Genomic DNA, 20,809 nt, shown 5'->3' with positions numbered 1-20,809 from the left:
GCGGCTGTAAACGATGGCGGCCCGCACACATGGACCACATTTCGTGGAGCCGCAGCAGCTTGATGACATGGAGGGGGCGTGCGGTCCATCCCTGACAACAGCGTCAGGCACCAGGTGTTAATGCCATTTTTAAAGGGCTTCAAACCTTAGAGGACAATTTAAACTTTTAAACAACTACTCATTTAAACAAAAAAATACTGATTCCAATCCTCTCCCACCACCCCCCCCCCCCCCAGTAAGCATACAAGTAATTGCCTACCCTCCCCACACGCCCCCCCCCCCACAAAGCACTTGCCTTGAGCTGCTGACATCCCCCCCCACCCACCGAAAGTTCATCAACTTTGAACTTCACCCCTTCCCACCACCCCCAGACCAATCGGAGGAGTTCTCCCCCGCCCCCGCACAGAGAAACTTACCTGCTGTCCGCTCCCTACCAGTGTTACGCCTCGGATCTCTGAACGGAGATCCGAAGCGCAAGCAGGAGTGCCAGCCACCAGCACCAATATGGCAGGAGCGGGTAAGTACTTAATTCTTTTATTTACATAATTTTGCCGATGTAAATTTTGCTCCCGTCGCCAAGCAGCCGAGGTGTGGGGGCGCGCGCCATGAGGCCTCGCAGCTGCTGGCAATATCGGACCAGGCCATTTCCCCCCACCGCCATTGGAGGGGCTGTAAAATCCAGCCCATTGTGTTCTGCCAGTTTTGACATCCTCAAAACAGGAGCATGGGGTGTGAGTGTCAGTAATATGGATAATTGCTGGTGGCTGTTGACAAAGACTGGTATCTTCAGTAATGTATTTCCTAGTGGAAATATATGGAGAATATGTATTTTTGACATGACCACTTATCAAACTGAGCTACCTAAAGTACATGTAATGTAGCCTCAGACAAAATGTGTTAACTAATTAATGGAAGAAATTAAAGACAACAATGTGTGATTATCTATCCCAAAATAACAAATTAGGAGAAACCGCTTGATATATTTGATGTTCAAATACAAATTCCTTAATATATAATGGGGAAAAATTTTAAATTCAAATTAATGCATTTTCCAAAACTTTCAGTTAAGGGCAGCCATGAAGGATTTAATGGGTAAACTGTTGCAAACAGAAGAAGCAACGCTTGAATCTTTTGCTGGTACATTAATATTGGGAAACTTAAAGATGTGTCGTCGAGTTTGATTTTCTTTATAAATATTATTACACTATCTACTGTTACGATTGAGGTGGGAGGAGTGCACTGTCTTTTCTAGCCCCACTTCTCTACAGGTCACAGCATATATTTTTTAAGTGTTTACGCAGTTATCAATTCAAACAATCATATACTCTATGCTTTATCCCAGAATAAAATACACCAACCAGGTTTCTTTAATAAACAACAAAGTTATTGGTTTATTATCAAACAAGACTTATCCAGTCATGAAGCAAAGCATTAACAGACAAACTGAAATATGAAAGTTCCCTTTTTAAATTCCCTACACACACACTCACACCTACTGAAAAAATACAGAAATTGTCTCTGCAGAGGTCTGTTACCAAAAAAAGACAAAAAAAAGAATACTTTGGCCAAATACTTGTTAATTCCTGAAGGAAAAAAAGAGAAGATATGGAAGGAAGTCCATTGTGCCTTTTGGTCTGGCGTCCGGGTATATGGAGATGGGTCACTGGATGGGTTACAGAAGTAATTCATTCTGGAGATGTCGAGAAATCATCTGGTAGGCTTTCTAGGACACGTGGCAACAGGAGTTTCAGCCAACACAGGCTTGAATCGCAGGGTTTTCCAAAGACATGAGGAAAGAGGAGCTTGACACACTGGCCTTCTCAGGGTCTCTTAGAGAGGTGCAGGCAAAGTGAGCTGGGGTTTCTTTTTCCTTGGCAGGCAAAACACCAACTGTCTTCAAAACCCCAACCGAACTGGAAACAATATCCAAACCCCAAACAGAAAGTCAACCTTGTGACCTCTATAAACCTTGGCATGTGGCTTCTGTGTAAACATTTTCCCAGATCACCAATGTTTCTGTTGTTTACTGATCTTAAAACGCATGATTTCCAGCAACGGTTGTTTTCAAACAACATCTCCAGTGTCCTTTCAGTAAACTTAGTAAAAAAAAACACATCCATGGAATCTTTTCATTCTTAAAACCCAAGCCTTCAAACAAATAAATATATATTTTTTTTAAAATGGAAGCACTTTCGTAACACCTCCATCCTTGGAGGAATGAAACGCCATTTTAAATGCATTTCATTACAAAGAGTGAAAAAAACAGAAGATGAAAAATATTAAAATTCATTTACACATTTACCCTTTACCTGTAGCTAATACAGTTCTGCTTTGTACTGTCTTTGCACTCAAATAAAGCAAAGTTAACTCCTAGACAATGCATCCGCAATTAAATTATATTGCCCCGCAATGTGGATAATCTTTAAGTAATAAGGTTGCATAGTAAACTGCATCGGAAAAGTCTGGCATTCTGGTTTTTGAATTTTTCCACAAAGGCTAGTGGGGTATGATCAATATATACCAGTGTCTCTCTCTAGTCGCGGCAGACATAGACTTCAATATGCATAAGAGCTCGTAATAAGCCTAGGGTTTCCTTTTCCACTGTTGAATAACGTTTTTGGTGTGGATTTAACTTTTTGGAAAAGTATCCTACTGGCCTTTCTATGCTTGATTCATCGTCTTGTAACAGGACTGCACCGACCCCCAGGTCACTAGCATCTATGCTATCTTGAAGGGCTTAGTGAAATTTGGGGCAGTCAACACTGGTTCATTAATCAAAATGGCTATCAGTCTCTCAAAAGATGCTTGGCACTCCCCTGACCACACTACCTTGGTTTTCTTTTTTTGTCGCAAATCTGTCACTGGAGCAGCAACTACTAAAATTTGGTACAAGCTTGCGGTAGAAACCACCCATCCACAAGCACCTCATGATTTCCCGCTTAGTTTTAGGGGTAGGGAACTCCACCAATGCTTGTACTTTCGCTGTTCTTGGCAACACTTGTCCTTGCCCTACTATATGCCCAAGGTTGGTTACCCTTGCTTTTGCAAATTCACTTTTGCAACGTTAATCACTAAATCAGCTATTGTAATTTTCTAAACAGAGCTTCTAGTTGTTCCAAGTGTCACTGTAGACCAACACATCCTCAAGGTAAACCACACAATTAGCTACACTTGGTTCATTAGTCTCTGAAAAATGGTTGGAGCATTTTTTAGCCCCAATGTCATCACTTGGCATTGGAAAAGACCATCTGGTGTGACAGAGGCTGATTATTTCTTTAGCTCGGGTTGTTAAAGGAACCTGCCAGTATCCCTTGAACAAATTTATATTTGTAAGAAACGTGGCACTGCCCACTCTGTCAGGACAGTCTTCCAAGCGAGGAATTGGGTAGAATCTGCCTTTGTTACTGCATTAACCTTTCTGTAGTCTATGCAGAATCTAGTTGAACCATCAGGTTTAGGCAAAAACACCATTGGGGAACTCCAGCTGCTTTGACTGGGTTCAATTAGGTGATTTTCCAACATGTATTGGATTTCTACTTTTACCTGGGCCTATTTCTCTGGTCTTAAGTGATAAGGATGTTGTTTTATCGAAAAGGATTCCCCTACATTCATATCATGTGAGGCTATGGTTGTACATCCTGGCTTGTCCCTACAGAATCTTTTAAATGCTCTGAATAGCCTTGTTAGATCTTCTCATTGTTCTGCATCTAAATATGAAAGCATTGTGCCCAATCTCCCTAACAATTCAGTATTAGCTAACCGGGTAGTAGGAGGTTCAATTTGGGAATTGTCTAGGTCTCCTTCTGCCTCATCCTCACTATCCCTTTCAACCTTCACTGTCCCTACTACCTGACATACCTGTGCTTGCTTATCCTCCTCCCGGCGATGATATTGTTTCAACGTATTGATATGACACAGCCGATTCTTTTTCCGGCAATCTGGGGTGCCAATCTAATAATTTACTTTACCAATTCTTTTGACCACTTCATATGGACCACTGAACCGTGCTTTCAGCAGTTCACCCTGTAAAGGCAGTAACACTAACATGTCAACCCCAGGTTGAAATGTTCAGGTCTTGGCATGCTTTTCTGCCCATTTCTTCATGCTTGTTTGGGAAGCTTTAAGGTGTCCCTGAGCCACTTTGCAGGCCCTCCTGAGCCGCTTCTGGAACACTGATACATAATATAACACAGAAGATTTGTCCCTCTGTTCTAAAAACTTTTCTTCGATTAGTTTTAGAGGACCTCATATCTCATGTCCATAAACAAATTCAAAAGGACTGAAACAGGTAATGAGTTGAATCCCTGGTGGCAAGCAAAAGAAATTCTAGCCCTTTATCCCAATCATGGGGATATTCATGATAGTATGCCCTGAGGGTTTGATGGTACCGTTCTAAAGCCCCTTGTATCTGTGGGTGGTATGCTGAAGACTTTAACTGTGTTATACCCAAAATATTCATAACTTCCTGGTAAATTTAGACATAAAAATGGAACCTTGACCCCACTGAATCCCAGTCGGTTATCCATATTTAGTGAAGAACTAGGTTAACTTCTGTACCACTATCTTAGCAGAAATTGTTCTCAAGGGAATGGCCTCTGGGGACCAAGTAACCATATCCATGATAGTGAGTATATACTGGTGATCCGCTTTTGTTTTTGGTAAAGTTCTGACACAGTCTGCCAGCACCCTACTAAATGGTTCACCAAAAACTGGTATTGGAATTACAGGTGCCGGTTTTATGGCAGGTTGCAGTTTTCCCACAATCTGGCACGTATGGCACGTTTTACAAAACTGCACCACGTCCTTGGAAAGACCTAGCTTTTAAAAATGTCAACCTATATCTGATTGGGTCTTCCGGATCCCCACATGTACTGCCATAGGAATTTCATGCGCCATCCTTAATATTTCCCAGCGTTACCACTATCTGTGAACAACCGTCCATTCTTCGTCCACAGGTCTATGAGGAGGTCTCCACTTCCTCATCAGAATCCCATTTTAATGTCGAAGTCTTCTGGAACTCTTTCTGCCTCAGCTTCAATTGGGCCCGATTGTGCCACTTTACTTCACTCTGGATTGGCTTGCTGAGCCTTGATCAGAGAAGACTTGCTGAACATTTCCTTTGGATTATCCAAATCCCCAAAGAAAGTTTCAGATATTTGGCTATCTGATTGTGGTGCCAATTTGACCTCCAACAATGGAATTTGTTTAGCCATTGCTCAGGTTACTGCCCATGAAGGAAAAATTCCTGGAACCTTTTCCTGCAACTGTTCTGTTTCTTTAACTTCACTTGATTTTTCCCTGACAGAAGCTACTACCTTCAGTTCAGCTAAATAATTCCCCAGGCAGGAATAGGTCAACTCCATCTACAGGCAAAATATGGACAACTCATATAGTTACTGTTCCATACATTAGGTCACACTCCAGGTGCACCCAATACCAAGGTACGGGTATATACTCCCCACCAATACCATTCACTAAAACCTTGGCATTCAGTGTGCTCTCTGGTGGAAAAGTTATACCTTTCCCCAGCGAAAGAGTTTGGGTGGCTCCTGTGCACCTAAGTGTAACTATAGGTTTACCTGCCTCACTTGAGGAATAAGGAGTTACTTTTCCTTTTGAGAAGAATTCCCTATAACTCTCAGGTATCTTATTCATGTCCCCTGCACTCACAGCGGTTTTTATACCTGGCCTTATAGCTGCAGTCAGAGCTACCGCCTGGGTCAGGGCCCCTTTCTCTGCATTGGCTTTGTGCACCCCAGTAAGTCCCACGGGTTTACCCTGCAACTTCCAGCATCCTGCACGAAGATGTCCCACCTTGTGATAGTGGTAACACTTAGGCTTGCAGACCTCACTTCTACCCTCAGCATCTTCCTTTCTGGCCTGAGGTGGAAATCCCGGGGCGTTCCCAGCTGTCCCTTCTTGTCCCCGGCTGCTTGCCTTCCTTTCACCCTCCCACCTTCTATCCTTCTCTCGTTTGTGGGGGTGACAGACAAAGGGTTTGGGCTTGTAAACAAGCTCATAATCATCAGCAATTTCCACTAGCTGTTGAAACTTTCTGGTTCTCTACATGTGTTCTTACTAACGGAGGAAGTGAGTTTTTGAATTCTTCCAGGAGAATTATTTCCCTAAAGTTCTCATAAGTGGCTTCCAACTTTAGTGTCCGCATCCAATGATCAAAATTAATTTCCTTTACCCTCTCAAATTCTATCTAAGTCTGCCCAGGCTGTCTCTGGAGGCTCCAAAATTTCTGCCTGTACACTTCAGGGACCAACTGATAAGCAGCGAGAGTAGCCTTTTTTGCCATCTCCTATTCTGCAGAAGCCTCCTCAGAAAGCATGGCATAAACTTCATAAGCTCTGCCCATCAACCTGCTTTGCATAAGCAATGTCCAGCTTTCCTTCAGCTGCTTCATCTGTCTGGCTATCCTTTCAGAAGAAATGAAAAATGCCTCTACGTTCCTTTCCTCAAACTTTGGGAGGGCTTGTACAAATTTAAACAGATCCCCACTGGGTCCTGGGATGGAGTCAAATCTTTTCCCACCAAAATTTTCACTGGAGTCAAGACCACCCCTTTGTCTTAGTTCCATCTTTTTTAATTCGAATTCTCCGCCTTCTGTTTCACTTTCTCTTTGAAATTCTAGTTCATGTGTTTTCATTGTCAATTCTCTTTCCTGTTCACACTTAATTTTTTCCAATTCTAGTTCTTTTTCCTTGTCAAGTTCATGCTGCCTCATCTGCAACTGAATTTTAGCTAATTCAATTGCACTACCATCTGTTTCGCCTGTTTTTCCAATTTCAAATGGTATGCTATTATCTCAATTATATCTGCTGTCTTAGCTCCTGGTTTTAACTCTAACATCAGCTTTGCTGCCAATTCCTTTAGTCCAGCATAGGTTAAGTTTCTCAAATCACTCAGGGATACGTCCTCCTTCCCCAAAAAGGTTGTAGCAACTAACATGCCATTCCGATAGTGTAAACTTTAATGCACAAGAAACCTGCTTTTTCCCTTTCCTTTTTTCAATTATTATTACCCCACTTACAATTGCATGTCGTCGACGTCGTTATATCCTGTCCAGAGCCCCCAATTATATGTTACGACTGAGGTGGGAGGAGTGCACTGTCTTTTCTAGTCCCACTTCTCCACATGTCACAACATATATTTTTTAAATGTTTATGCAGTTACCAATTTGGTCAGTCATATACTCTATTCTTCATCCCAAAATTAATAAAATACATCAACCAATTATTAATTTATCATCAAACAAGGCTGATCCATTAATGAAGCGAAGCATTAACACACAGATTGAAATATGAAAGTTCCCTTTTTAAATTTCCCTTACACACCCACTGAAAAAATACAGAAATTTTCTGCAGAGTTCTGTTGCCAAAAAAAGACCAAAAAAAAGAATACTTTGGCCAAATACATGTCAATTCTTGAAGAAAAAAAAAAGATATGAAAGGAAGTCAATTGTCCTTTTTTGGTCTGGTGTCCAGGTATACGGAGACGGGTCACTGGGATCTTTTCAGAAGCAATTCGTTCTGGCGATGTCGAGAAATCATCTGGTAGGCTTTCCAGGACATATGGCATCAGGAGTTTCAGCCAACACATGCTTAAATCACAAGTTTTCCCAAAGACAGGAGAAAAGCAGAGATGACACACTGGCCTTCTCAGGGTCTCTTAGAGAGGTGCAGGCAAAATGAGCTGGGGTTTCTTTCTCCTTGGCAGGCAAAACACCAACTGTCATCAAAACCATTCACATCCCAACTGAACTGAAAACAATGTCCAAACTGCAAACACAAAGTCAACCTCCTGACCTCCATAAATCTTGACATGTGGTTTCTCTGTAAACATCTTCCCCAGGTCACCAATGTTTCTGTTGTTTATTGAGCTTAAAGCATATGATTTCCAGCAAAAGTTATTTTCAAACAACATCTCAAGTGTCCTTTCAGTGAACTTTGTAAAGAAAAACACATTTCAGATTTAAAACATAAGCCCTCAAAAAAAAAAATAAAAATGGAAGCACTTTCGTAACACTGCTTTGTGAAAGAGATTTAAAACAAATCAAAATTATCAACTGACAACAACAACTTGTATTTATGTAGAGCCATTAACATAATAAAACATCCGAAGGTACTTCACAGAGATATTATAAAACAAAATATGACACTGCACCACGCAAGGAGATATTAGGGCAAATGATCAAAAACTTGGTCAAAAAAGTAGCTTTTGAAGAGTGTCTTAGAGGAGGAAAGCAAGGAAGAGAGACAGAGAGGTTTAGGGAGGGAATTCCAGAGTTTAGGGCCCAGGCAGCTGAAGGCACAGCCACCAGTGGTGGAGTGATTAAAATCAGAGATGCTCAAGAGGCCAGAATTAGAGGAGCATAGATATCTTGGAGCGTTGTAGGGCTAGAGATATTTACAGAGATAGGAAGGGGTGAGTCCATGGAGCAAGGTGAAAGCAAAGATGAGAATTTTAAAATCGAGGTGTTGCTTGATTGGAAGCCAGTGTAGGTCAACGAACACCTAGAAAAAAAATCACAGGATGAACTTTAATGCAGCAAGAAATTATTTACAAGGCTTATTCTACATTTTTCCCTCCATCCACCTGTCCTCACTGAATGTAATTACATAAAAATTATTTTTAATGCTGTTGTATGTTTGTATTGCTTTCTCTATAATATGTTCATAAACCTTCCTTCAGGAATAATTCTTGGGACAAGATTGTTTTATTTTAAATAACTGCATACCCTGACTTAAGTTTGGTTTGTTGAGCCATCTTCTAAAGCTGCTCTTCATAGCTATTATGAAATTGACAGGTGACGCTTCATCCATTTCCTGTTTGATGCATTCTCAAATTCATTAATTAAATCTACATGCAGTTAAGGGACAGAAAACTACCATTATCATATAGCTGGAAAGTTACTGGTACCAGGTATTGACCTCTGATTTTTTTTTTATGTACAGTAGCCGTTCAACTTTGAACCCAAGTGTTACTAATGCTGATTCATGTTCTTTCATGGTCATTTATTATACCCAGATCCTGACAGCAGCATGCCTGGTTGATAACACTACAAACAGACCTCTTGGTCATAAAAAGTAGTGAAGGCAAATTGGCCTCATAAAGCCTGCCTGCCCTTCATCTTGTGATGAACTTCAGGTGCGCCTAAAAAAAAAACAGGTGCCTATCAATCTGTATCGCAGTATATGTAAATTTGGAAAGTGCTGATCAGCAGGAGATCAATAGAGGAGTGTAAATAAAGCAATAGATAAATATTTGCCAGTGTTGATAAAGTGATACAAATAGAAAAACATGTTCATGTTTATGAAGGTGAATGGAGCTGTAAACACATAAAACCTGAAATAATGGATCCTATTTGGATGATAACTGACTAAATTCAAAGCTTAGGGCTTAAGACTTAAATGAAATGCATGAATATTTTTGTAAAATTTTTTTCCAGGACTGCCATTGACCCTGGTTACAATAAGGTGCATATTGGTGTGAAATTTTCAAAACATATCAATGTAAAAAGAACAGTTGACAGTCCATTGTTGTATAGCCTTACAACTGATACTGGGGAGGAGTATTTCTACCATGTGCTGTTGCAGTGAAATTGTAAACTCGTTCTTTATAACTGAATTTACAGTTTTGTTACTCATAACTGATGGAGGAAATTTTCCCTTACGCTATTGCTGTAGAAAAGATCGTTCTATGACTTTGGAGTTGTATGGTTAAGTGGAAGGTCTGAAATGAGTAAAATGCTTCGAAACATGGATGAATGAGAAAGGCCTGTAGTTCATCTATGTCCTGTTAGTCATTGATCTAGGGAATCAAATGGTTACCCGCTTCCCCCATTGCAGCATCCAGTTGTTTCCTAAATGATTCGAAGCTTTTTGCTTCCACACATTGATCACCCTTTCTGTATGAAGAATAATTTCCTGATCTCAATCCTAAAATTACCATTTATAGTTTTCACCATGTCCTCCAGTTCTTCTTGCACAGTGTAAACTAAAGTAATATTCTAATAATTTTTCTATAACTTTAATGATCTTGTACATCTCTATAAGATCACTTCTCGAATGCCTCCTTCCTAGGTTGAAAATCCCAATTTTCTCCCAGGCTTTCCTCATAATTCAGACCCCGATACTGGAAATCAGCATAGCTACTTCTCTGCACTGCCTCCAGCACTTGAATGTTTTTCTTATTTCTTGGTGACCAGAACTGGACTCAGTCTTAAAGGTGCGCTCTGAAATTTGATTATTTCCAACTCTGATATAGTCTACTATTTAGATTGTTTAGTTCAACATTCTAATGATGTTGGTGATTGCTGTTCAGTATGTTTCTTGTCAATTCCACTAAGATTTCTAGGTTTCTTCCACCTTTATCCTTAGCTAGTTCAATGCCCTTCTAAGTACCCATGTAGTCAGTTGTTATTCCTATGTGCAGTAACGTTATAGTTTTCTGCATTAAATTTCATCGACCATAGTTCTGTCTCTGTGCATATTTTATTCACCCATTCTGTAATTTCTGACCTTTCGCCAATTCCACTGGCTTTTCTAGTTTAGCATCATTTGTAAACCCAGGTTATTTGTATAAATAAGAAACTGTACGTTCCAGCACTGAGTCCTGAATTACCCTACTCAGTACTTTCCTCCCTTCCATCCACACTCCCAAGACTGACATGACTCCTCACGAGCACTGATTGACTACCTTTAGCCAGTTGATTATCCATTCCCAAAATTTATCCTGATTTCCCACAGCTTTGAATATAACTAATAGCCTTTCATGTGGAACTTTAGCAAAAGCCTTTTGGAAGCCAAGGAATACCATGACTTAAGGCTTACCACCGTGCACTTGGATTGTGATTTCTTCAGAGAAATGCAGAGGACCATTCACCTTCTGAATCTACCCTGATTGCTATGAACTTCATTGTTGTTGTATGACAACAGCTTGCATTTATATAGTGCCTTAAAAGATTTTAAAATGCCCCATGGCACTTCATAGCATAATGATTGTTGTATAGATAATTCTCAAGTTGGGGAAAGCAAAGGAAAGAGGTCAGAATAGGTGTTTTGTTCTTGAAAAGGGTTTCCTTTGCAGGCAGAAAATGCCATCAAATAGGCAAATTGGATTCTAGGTTTTATATGTTGGGGTACTAAATATAAAAACAAGGACATGACATTGAATTCATGCAAGACATCAGTTAAGCCACAGTTGGACTATTGCACAGTGTCTGAGATCCCCATTATAGAAAAGGTTATAGAGCCATGGGAAGAGAATAAGGGGGAATCTGATGATAACAGTTAAATGTTTTGAGAGAGTAAATAATTTACACCAGTTAATGAATTGGTAACAAGGAGAGAAATTCAAGATTGTCATTAGAAAAATAAAGTAAGTGTGTGTTTGTGTATTAAAACAGAGGTTTGTAAAAATTACGGAATGCTTTACCACTTGTGGCTACTGAAGCAGAGATGACAGCATCATTTAAAATGGAATCCAATAAATATTTAAAAGCAAAGGATGTAGGTAAAGAATAAGGAAATGGAAGCGAATATATAGATTGCTCCATTCACAGAGCTAGTAACAATGTGATGCAATTGTCTGAAATACCTTTCTCTGCTAGCATTTCTATGATTCTATCCATAAAAAGCTAAAGAAGGTAGGGGCAGAAAAAATGTGGAGAAATTTTTGTGGTGCTTACTGGATGTATATAAGGTGGAGGTGAGAAAGTGGTTTATGTGTGTTCCATCAGTGGAGATCATTTTGAGGTCCTATACAATGATGAGGTTAAAAGATTGAAATTGTGGGAAACGAGGACAAGTGGAGATAAAGGAGGAGGGGTTAAGATAGTATTTGAAATTGTTAACTATATGGCCCGGAATTTGTGGTTGTAATGATGTTGAAACTGTCAGCATCACCATCATTATTGTGTAAAACTGACAGCAATTTCTAGTGTCGGCACGCTCACAACTCTGCACAATCCGGAGAACCCTGCTGCTCCACAGGGTGTGCTGTTGAAGTCTTTGGAGATGCAGTCAACACAGAATCAGTGAATTGGCATGAATTTCAACTTTTTGTGCAATATTTTCACCATATATGCCAATGTAAATGTTAAGTCTTGTTTAATAAGGTATAACTGAATTTTTGATGGCATACCAAGTCATAATTACTGATGAACAACCTCTCTGGTACTGAAAAACTAATTTTACAAGGCTCATTCTCTCAGAAGAACATTTGAACATTGCATGTTTTTAAAATAAACTTAATTTTTTCAAAAGTTTGTTTGATATTTCTGTTCTACCTTAATCCTATGTGCATGTCCCAACCTTTATTTTGCTTTCTGTAAAATGTGAATTATAATCGCTGCTTTGTACATCCTGCTTTGCTGTCTGTGAGGATTCTTCAATCTGATTGACTGATCAGCCTGCCTGCAGCCTGCACTGTTGCTGATGCTGCAGATGGCGCCAAATACAAAGTCACGTTGGAAAAGAGGAAATCCACGCTCTAGAGCCTAATAAAATTTTGCAGGCTGCTTTTTTCTAAGGTCAGCGGCGAGCACCATCCCTTCGCCGCTGATTGCAAAATCTGGGCCATTAATAAATCCGTGCAGAAACTGGGTGGACAGAAGTGAGGAAATCATGTTGTAGCTTAAGTGAATGATAGACAAGGAAGATTTTGAAGGGAAGATGAGCATGGTGATGAAACAAAGGAAAGATCCATTGACCACAACCCTTGCTTCCTACATAAGAGGGCTGATCTAAAACAAAAAAAAAAGGTATGTTCTTTGAGGTCATAGCGCTTCCTTTACCTAGGACCTCTATCCCAGCTTGGGCCTAATTGTGCTCTTCCAGAGGCCTTATGTCTCTTGGCGTACAGGGCCTCCAGTATCATGCTGAGACAATTTTGAGTGAGGTTACTTGCCCTCCTTACCTGACCTAGGTAGTTCCTGCCCCCAGCTCCACCCCCTTAGTTTCATTAGTCTGGGCATTGTAAGGGATGGGCATAGGTTCCATCTCTGACAAAACCCATCAGGAACTCTCAGAATCGATGTAAGCATCATAACCAGGTTCCTATCTATTTCCGATGGAACCATGTCACTACTGCATCAATTAGGGTATTCAACATAATGCAATGAAAAAATAAGTGGTGGTGGGAGGAGGGGACAGGGAGTGCTGGCCTCCATACAAGGAGGAGATTTGCCATTGGTAAGCTGCCTAATTAAGATTAAAAATGTGCAGCCACAGCACTTCGATTCGTGGCCTGTGCAACTATTTTGTTACCACTCCTAATATCTTTGGATTGATGTCTGTGTTCTTGCTGGTTATGCTTCTATGAATCATCTTTGGAAGTTTTTCTATGTTAAAGACACAACACAAATACAAATTATTGTTCTCCCAAAGTTCAGCACGACCTACAATTGAGAGTAAAGCATACTGGCAGCTGAGAACAAAACTTAGAAATTGTAAACACATTCTCAGTTTGTTGATTTGTTACCAATTGAATACATCTCTCCTTACAAAAGAAACGCACCTCATGTCCCACAGGATCAGGAAAGAAAAAATTGCTGAACATGTCCAGATAGAAGCCACAAAAGTGGGAAAGGTTGTCAGCATCAGGGAACAAGATGCTGAAGGGGAAACAAATAATCTGAAAAATCAGTGACAAACCACTAGTGGAAAATATTGCAATTGGTTGGGCCACCAAACAAAATGCAACAAAAGCAGTAAAGAATGTGATTGAAAAGCTATTAAAGCTAATTAAGGAACAATATTGGTGCTGAAAACTGATGGTCTTTCGAGATAAAGCTGTACAGGCACCTGCCTTCCCCAGAAGCCCAAGCTATCAGCATCCTACAGCCCTGTTTGGCAGTAAACAAATCAGTTGTTGGTTATTAGACCGTGCTAGTTCATGTGTGGGAGAGTACCTAAGGTAGTGAAAAATGCAATGCGATCGAGGAATTTAAGAAAGAGGGAATCAGAAAGAATGTACAAAGAGAGCAAATTACAGAGGAGGGAGAGGGCATGTTGGGGAGTAACAAGATAGGAATGAAAGAGCAAAATAAAATACAAATTTGAAATCAGTTGGTAGGAAAATGAGCTCGGCTTCAAAATTTCTTGTATGGTATATTTCTATTTGTGGTAGCTGGTCACAATATCTGTGAACATACATGTATATTACTTTCAAAATTTGTAAATCCTTGTTGTATATTTTCTTTTCTGGCTCTTGAACTTTGAAATGTTCACCATATGTTTCCAAATAAGGAAAGACACAGCCCAATAAAGCATTAAACCAAAAGGACTAGAACAGGTTTCTTCCCCAGAGTGTGCCAAGTGAGCTCATCTCAGGGTAGCAATTGCAGTTACTATTCTTATGCTGGAGAATCAAAAGATCAGCTGAGGTTTCCTCTCCTGATTGCTATCCAGTGATCCATGTAAGAAAGTGGGAATTTATGGATGTTGGGGGAGGACACGATAATGCTCTTCGTGATAGAATACCAGTAATCACTGGGCTTGCATATTTCAAATGACCACTTGTGAGGTGTGGGAGGATTACCAGTGCAAGTGGAACTCTAAGGAAATCAATGCCAACAGGATAGCAGCACATAAATCTAGTGGGGGCAAAAAAGCTATTCCTGGCATTACTGCTGATTTTAATCAAGGAATTTGGCTCTGATGTAAGTGTATTGTTAAAAATCTACGTCTCTCTTTCTAGATCATGATTACAAACATATGGTTTGAGATCTAATGTGGGAGAAACGAGACATTTTTAAAAAGTTTTACCATAACTACCAAATATTGTGTGGCTTTGCTCGCAACATGTCAGATGATGTGCTGTTGTTTAATGTAGGGTGTGGCCAATGAAATGTCTGTGATGGGGAAACAGCTACATGTTGGCACTTGGAGGATGTGCATGCTATACAAACGAATTTTAATGTGTTAACTGGACCTACATTTATATGTTTTGGAATACTGAGTTACATTGGATATTTCCAGATTACTTGTGTAGGTAGGATTTTTATTTTCTAGTTTTAAAATAAATGCAATGTGGAACCATATTGGAAAGAGTTTTTAAAATAGAATCTTTGATATTCTAACAGAGATAACTTCAGAAGGAAGAATTTCTATTCCACTCCGCATGTAAGAGAGCATTCCCCTCATAAAAGGGAAACTCCATACTACAGAAGAGAATCTCCTCACAGCCGCTCTGGATCAAGCATCAGCAGCAGAAGCTACTCCCCAGAAAAAAGCAAGCAGCCGCCTTCCCATCAGTCCCAATTCAGCAAAAGTAAGTCTATAAATGCAAGGAAAGAGCACTTCCATTTGCAAAGGTACAATTTTAAAATATGCTAATTTAAAACTCATGGTTTAAAACTATACGGTGATATTACAGATAATAAAATGGTTGCTTATGTAATCATTTACTATTTGCTTGGGAAATATTGTAATTTTGAGCCATATAAAAGCAAAAACATTTGTAAGGAGAAGAAAAGGACAAATTGCTGCACTTCACCCACATGCTCCTGTTACTTCCAGGGACTGGTACCTTAAGGTTAAAATCTCTTCATTGCCAACAATACCTGCCATTTTAGATCTTGAGGTTCAGCAGGGATGTGAAGTGTGGAAAAGAATATAAGAAGTACAGAGGAATGGTTGCTAAATGGCAAAGATTGAAGCTAGGAAAAGCTCCTTTAATGTATACATACAGCAGTACTGACTTTCTAATTCTTCTCTTCCCTGCCTAGCAACATTCATTTTTTATCAGTTCAAATCAGTTCTTCCACTGCATTATATTCAGAAGATTGTGCTTTGAGTTGGTTCTGTAACCAAGTCCCATTTTATGTGGACAGGTTGTCAGCCTGACTCTCGACTCTCTACCATAGAACCAGCTAGCAGTTTCTTAGCAAGGCAAGGGCAATAATTTCAAGTTTCTCCTATTTCTTCCTCCCAAGCACACAAGCTCAGTTGTTTTTGTCTTCCACTAAAGCCATAGGACAGCTTGTTGGTGCTCACAAAAAAACGTAGTTACGCTACTGAAATGTAAATCCGAATTTAAGCAATTAAGCTGGATACCTCCACATGCTTCAATTTTCCTAGTTCCCAGTGCTAACTTGTTCTTTGCTCTGAAGCTTCGCTGGTTTGCTCAACAACATATGCACCCATGTTCATATCTGACTCGCAACTGTACTCCTATCAATCTCCAGGAGATTGGCTCCCACTGCAGAGAAATTATGTCAAACATATATAGAACTTTGCTTAGACCACATAGAGCATTGTGCATAATTCTGGTGGTTGTCTTACAAAAAGGATAAAGAAGCACTGGAGAATGTCCAAAAAATGATTTACAAAGATGATACCAAAACTACGAAGATACAACTATCAGGAAAAACTGAATGAGCTGGGGCTCTTTTCTCTGAGAGGGGATCTATTAGAAGTCTTTAAAATTTTGAAGGGGTTCATAGAGAGGATGTTTATGCTTATAAGGGAGTTCAAAATTAGGGCCTATAAATATGAGATAGGCACTATAAGTCCAATGAAGAATACAGTAGAAACCTCTTTACCCAGAAAGTAGTCAGAATGTGGAACTCACTACCAGATGGAGTAGTTGAGGTGAGTAACACAGGTGCATTTAAGGAAAAGCTAGATAAGTACATGAGGGAGAAAGGAATAGAATGTGTATCAGGTTAGATGAAGTAAGATGGGAGAAGGCTCTTCCACACGGCATAGATCTGTTGAGCTGAATGGCCTGTTTCGGTGTTGAAAAATTCTATGTAATACTGAAAAAAAGACTTCCTGATATGTATACAGATTGCTATTCTTGAAAACTTTCTTGTTTGGTGCCTTTCTCTACAAAATGGTCTGTTTTTGTCAGATAAAAACATGCACACGCTTTCATTTGTCCTATACCTTAGAAGAGAGCAATAATAGTTTTTTTTCCTGGAATTATGAAGGTGACTGAACAATCTTTGCACCATGTATACTTCAATAAATGGATTTAGCACTAGAAATAGTCAAGAATGTTTTAAAATTGCTTTTAACTGCTGAACTCTTCTGTGCATGTGGAGAGACAATTGACATGGTCAGCAGTTTTTTGATTGGAAATAGAACGTTAACAGTTCATGCTGTGGTTCCATTTTCGTACATTGTTGATACAAAATGTCATACAATTATAGCGCTTTTAGTGAGGCTAATTATGTATCATTATTTGTGTGTCAACTTGACCTTATTTCCATTGTCATTAGAAACCTTGGAGAATAATCTGAAATTTTCTGAAAAGGCATATTTCAGATACTGATCAAATGCAATGATGGGTATTAAAAGAGAAAATCATTAGAGTTGTATTATTTGTTATTAATGGTCAGTACCAGATATCTCCAAAAGATTATCATAACATTACCTTTCTGTGCAACGTTAAACAGTACAAATTTTTTTATTATTATTATGGAGGTCGGCTATTTTCAACATGTTATCTGTGCAGTAAGTACTTTTTAGCTACTTTTCTGAGGTTTATTGGTGTGCTGGTGCTACTGGTTCCTGACATTTAAGGGAAAAAGGATTTAAAGTCAGGTGAGGAGCATATGTTGGATTTTAAATCCCCAGTGGCACTTGTCCAGAACAGCTTTGGCAGTGTCTAACATAAAGGGACTGGTGATTTCCAGCAAGTTGTGCAAGACAAGTGGATGTTTTTTCTGAATGTATACATACTTCCCCATCTGCAAGGAGAAAGAAAGGATTTGCGTAAGAGCAAAGGAAAAGCGTTCCCATTCCAATTGGGGCTAGTGCTGACATTTTGTGTATTATTTGAAGTATGTAATGCCCAGATTGTTTCTCTATTGGATCTCTAACTGCCAATGAACATTCAGATGAGCAAGGATGAAAGATCTCAATTCTTTAAAATTGATAGGGCAAGTTGATAAAGCATTTTTTTTTAAAGCATATGAGATTCTGGATTTTATAAATAAGTGCAGAGTTCAAAAGCAGAGGTCATGATAAATCTATATAAATCATTTGATGAGGCTGCAGGAAGAACCTTCTGTCCATTTTTGGTGCTGTACTTCATGAAAGATATGAAAGCCAATAAGAGAATGTTGTAGATTCTACTACCTGGAAGCAGACTGTTCAGCTCAACTGGTGCATGTCGGTTTAATACTTCTCAGGAGCCTCCTGTTACTCATATTTCACTCATACCCTTCCACTTCTTCCGTATGTATACAGCGAGTTTGGCTTTAGATGCATAAATGCTGTCTTCTTGACCACTCTAGTTGCGAGTTATGTATTCATACCACACTGTTTAAAAGAAAAATCCTCCTACATTCTTTATCTGTTCGTAAATTCTGTGTCAGCCATGGCTCAGTTGGTAGCACTCTTGCCTCTTAGATAGAAGATTTTGGGTTCAAGTCCAATTCCAGGACTGGAGCACAAAATAAATCAAGGCTGACTCTCTAATGCAGTGCTGAGGTGTCGGAGGTGCCCTCTTTCAAATGAGACATCAATCCGAGGCCCCATCTCCCCCACCCCAAAGTGGATGTAAAAGATTCCATGGCACCATTTTGAAGAAGAACAGGAGAATTATTCTGTTGGCCTGTCCTGTCAATTGACATGACAAAAAACAACAGCTGATTTGGTAATTATCACAGAGTTGTTTATGAGAGCTTGCTGTGGGCTAATTGGCTGCCATTTTTCCTACACTACAACAGCGACTAAACTTAAGACAAAAAAGTACTTCATTGTCTGTAAAGAACTTTGGAATGTCCTGTGGTCATGAAAGACGCTATATAAATGCAAGTCGTTTTTCTTTTTTATTTGATCTATTAACTGCTATCTTGTATTTATTCCCCCTTGTTTTGGACATGTGCACAAGTGGAAACAGTTTCTCCATATTTTTCCCTATCAAACCCTTTCATAATTTTTAAGAGCTCCATCAGGTCTCTACTTTTAATCTTTCCTGATGGTTTCATCCGGTCAGTTCTGGTAATGTCATTGCAAGCCTTCTCTGCACTTTCTCCAGTGTTTCAATAATCAATATGGGCGGCACAGTGGTGCAGTGGTTAGCACCGCAGCCTCACAGCACCAGTGACCCGGGTTCAGTTCTGGGTACTGCCTGTGTGGAGTTTGCAAGTTCTCCCTGTGTCTGCGTGGGTTTTCGTCGGGTGCTCCGGTTTCCTCCCACCACCAAAGACTTGCAGGTTGATAGGTAAATTGGCCATTATAAATTGCCCCTAGTATAGGTAGGTGGTAGGGGAATATAGGGACAAGTGGGATGTGGTAGGAATATGGGATTCGTGTAGGATTAGTATAAATGGGTGGTTGATGGTCGGCACAGACTCTCTAAATAAAATAAAATAAAAATCGTTTTTGTAGTATGGAGACTAAAACTGTATCCGGTCCTCCCAAGGTGTATATATAAATTTAACATTAGCCTCTTGATTTTTATTTTCTATTCCTCTAGAAATAGACCCCAATACACTGTTTGCATTCTTTTTGGCATGATCAACTTGTGTTATTTTTAGGGATTTGCCAATGATTATAATATTGTTAAGACCAGGTGAGAAATGGGTCCAGGGATTCCCTCTCAACCTTTGCCTGGTTTAATCATAACAGGGTTTAATTTTAAAAACACTGTTTATAGCTCCCCCTCAGTGAATCCTTGTTCACTGCATTCCAGTTGTAAGGCAAAGAAATCAATCAGACAGGTTTTCTTAGATTTAAACAAGAAAGGTGGAAGTTTATTAATCTTAAACTCTAATGTGGTTAACAACTAAGAGTATGCGACGCGACCACACTAGCATGCATACGCGATAAACACACATGCAGATAGAAACAGAAAAAGTAGAAAGAATAAAGGGGAAAAGTTTGAGGCAATAGCTGGGTTGTAATTACAGTCCTTTGAGTCTGATGTAGAGTCTTTGGTTGCCGGTAAGTCTTGCCATTCATTGGGGCCCAGTGCACGCTTTAACTTGTTTCGATGTGGGAGTCTTTTCTCTCTCTCTCGAGGTTTATGCGACTTCATTGGGTCCAGAGGTTTGCGAGAAAGCAAAAGAGAGCCAGACAGGAGAGAGGCTGTCTTGTTCCAGGTTCAGTTGCAGTCTGTCTTCAAACTGTCCTGTGTCTAGTTCAAAAAGCTTGGGTCAGCAGGTTAGTCATGTGACCAGCTGTTTTAACCACTCCTGCGTTTGTGGATTCTCCATCTTAGCAGGCACTGGAATGCGAGCTTCCTTACTCTTTCAATGTCTGGTGATCAAAATCCATTTGGGTTGATTGGACCAGGAAGTAGTTGCTTTGTCTCTTCAAGCACCATCTCTTAGTATGCAAATGTCCTCCAGCCAAATGTCTGGTGATCTCTTTAAACAAGTAATTTCTTCACTCCAGCAACATCTTAAAATTGATAATATGACGACATTAATATGCCTCATTCTTGCATTTGGGGGTCTTCATGACAATATCTTTTCTACTACTGAGACTAAGCTAACTGGTTGATAATTCCCTGGAATGGTTTTATCTCCCCTTTTCAAGATGTTAATTGCATTTGCTGTTTGCCAATCCTCTGGCACTATTGCTTTTTCTATTGAACTTCTGTATATGATTAACAGTGCTACTTTTATTTCAGTCGCAGTTTCTTTTTCAATATCCACAAGTGCAATCGATGTGGACCCGGAGATTTGTCCCCAAGTTTGTCTAGTATCTTCTTTCTTTCTGTCTTATCTGTTGTACTATCTCTCAACTTTTACTATTGTCATTTCCACTTTGTTAGCATCTTAATTGAAATCTGAGGCTAAGTATTAGATCAGTATCTGTGCCATTTCAGTCGTATCCTG

General features: G+C 39.7%; 1 protein-coding gene across 7 annotated transcripts in view; it reads left to right on the top strand.

Moving 5' to 3' along the window:
* Positions 1–20,809, top strand: part of pphln1 (periphilin 1) — a 291,915-nt gene that overhangs the window by 117,011 nt on the left and 154,095 nt on the right. For all 7 annotated transcript variants that reach the window (XM_068050976.1, XM_068050977.1, XM_068050971.1 and 4 more), the window contains one exon: positions 15,095–15,282. In XM_068050976.1, coding sequence (XP_067907077.1) covers positions 15,095–15,282 — 188 coding nt within the window. The remainder of the gene's footprint in view (positions 1–15,094; positions 15,283–20,809) is intronic.

The sequence above is a fragment of the Heterodontus francisci genome, chromosome 18 (assembly GCF_036365525.1).
Source record: "Heterodontus francisci isolate sHetFra1 chromosome 18, sHetFra1.hap1, whole genome shotgun sequence".
NCBI lineage: Eukaryota > Metazoa > Chordata > Chondrichthyes > Heterodontiformes > Heterodontidae > Heterodontus > Heterodontus francisci.
This window is presented reverse-complemented; position numbering and strand designations above follow the sequence as displayed.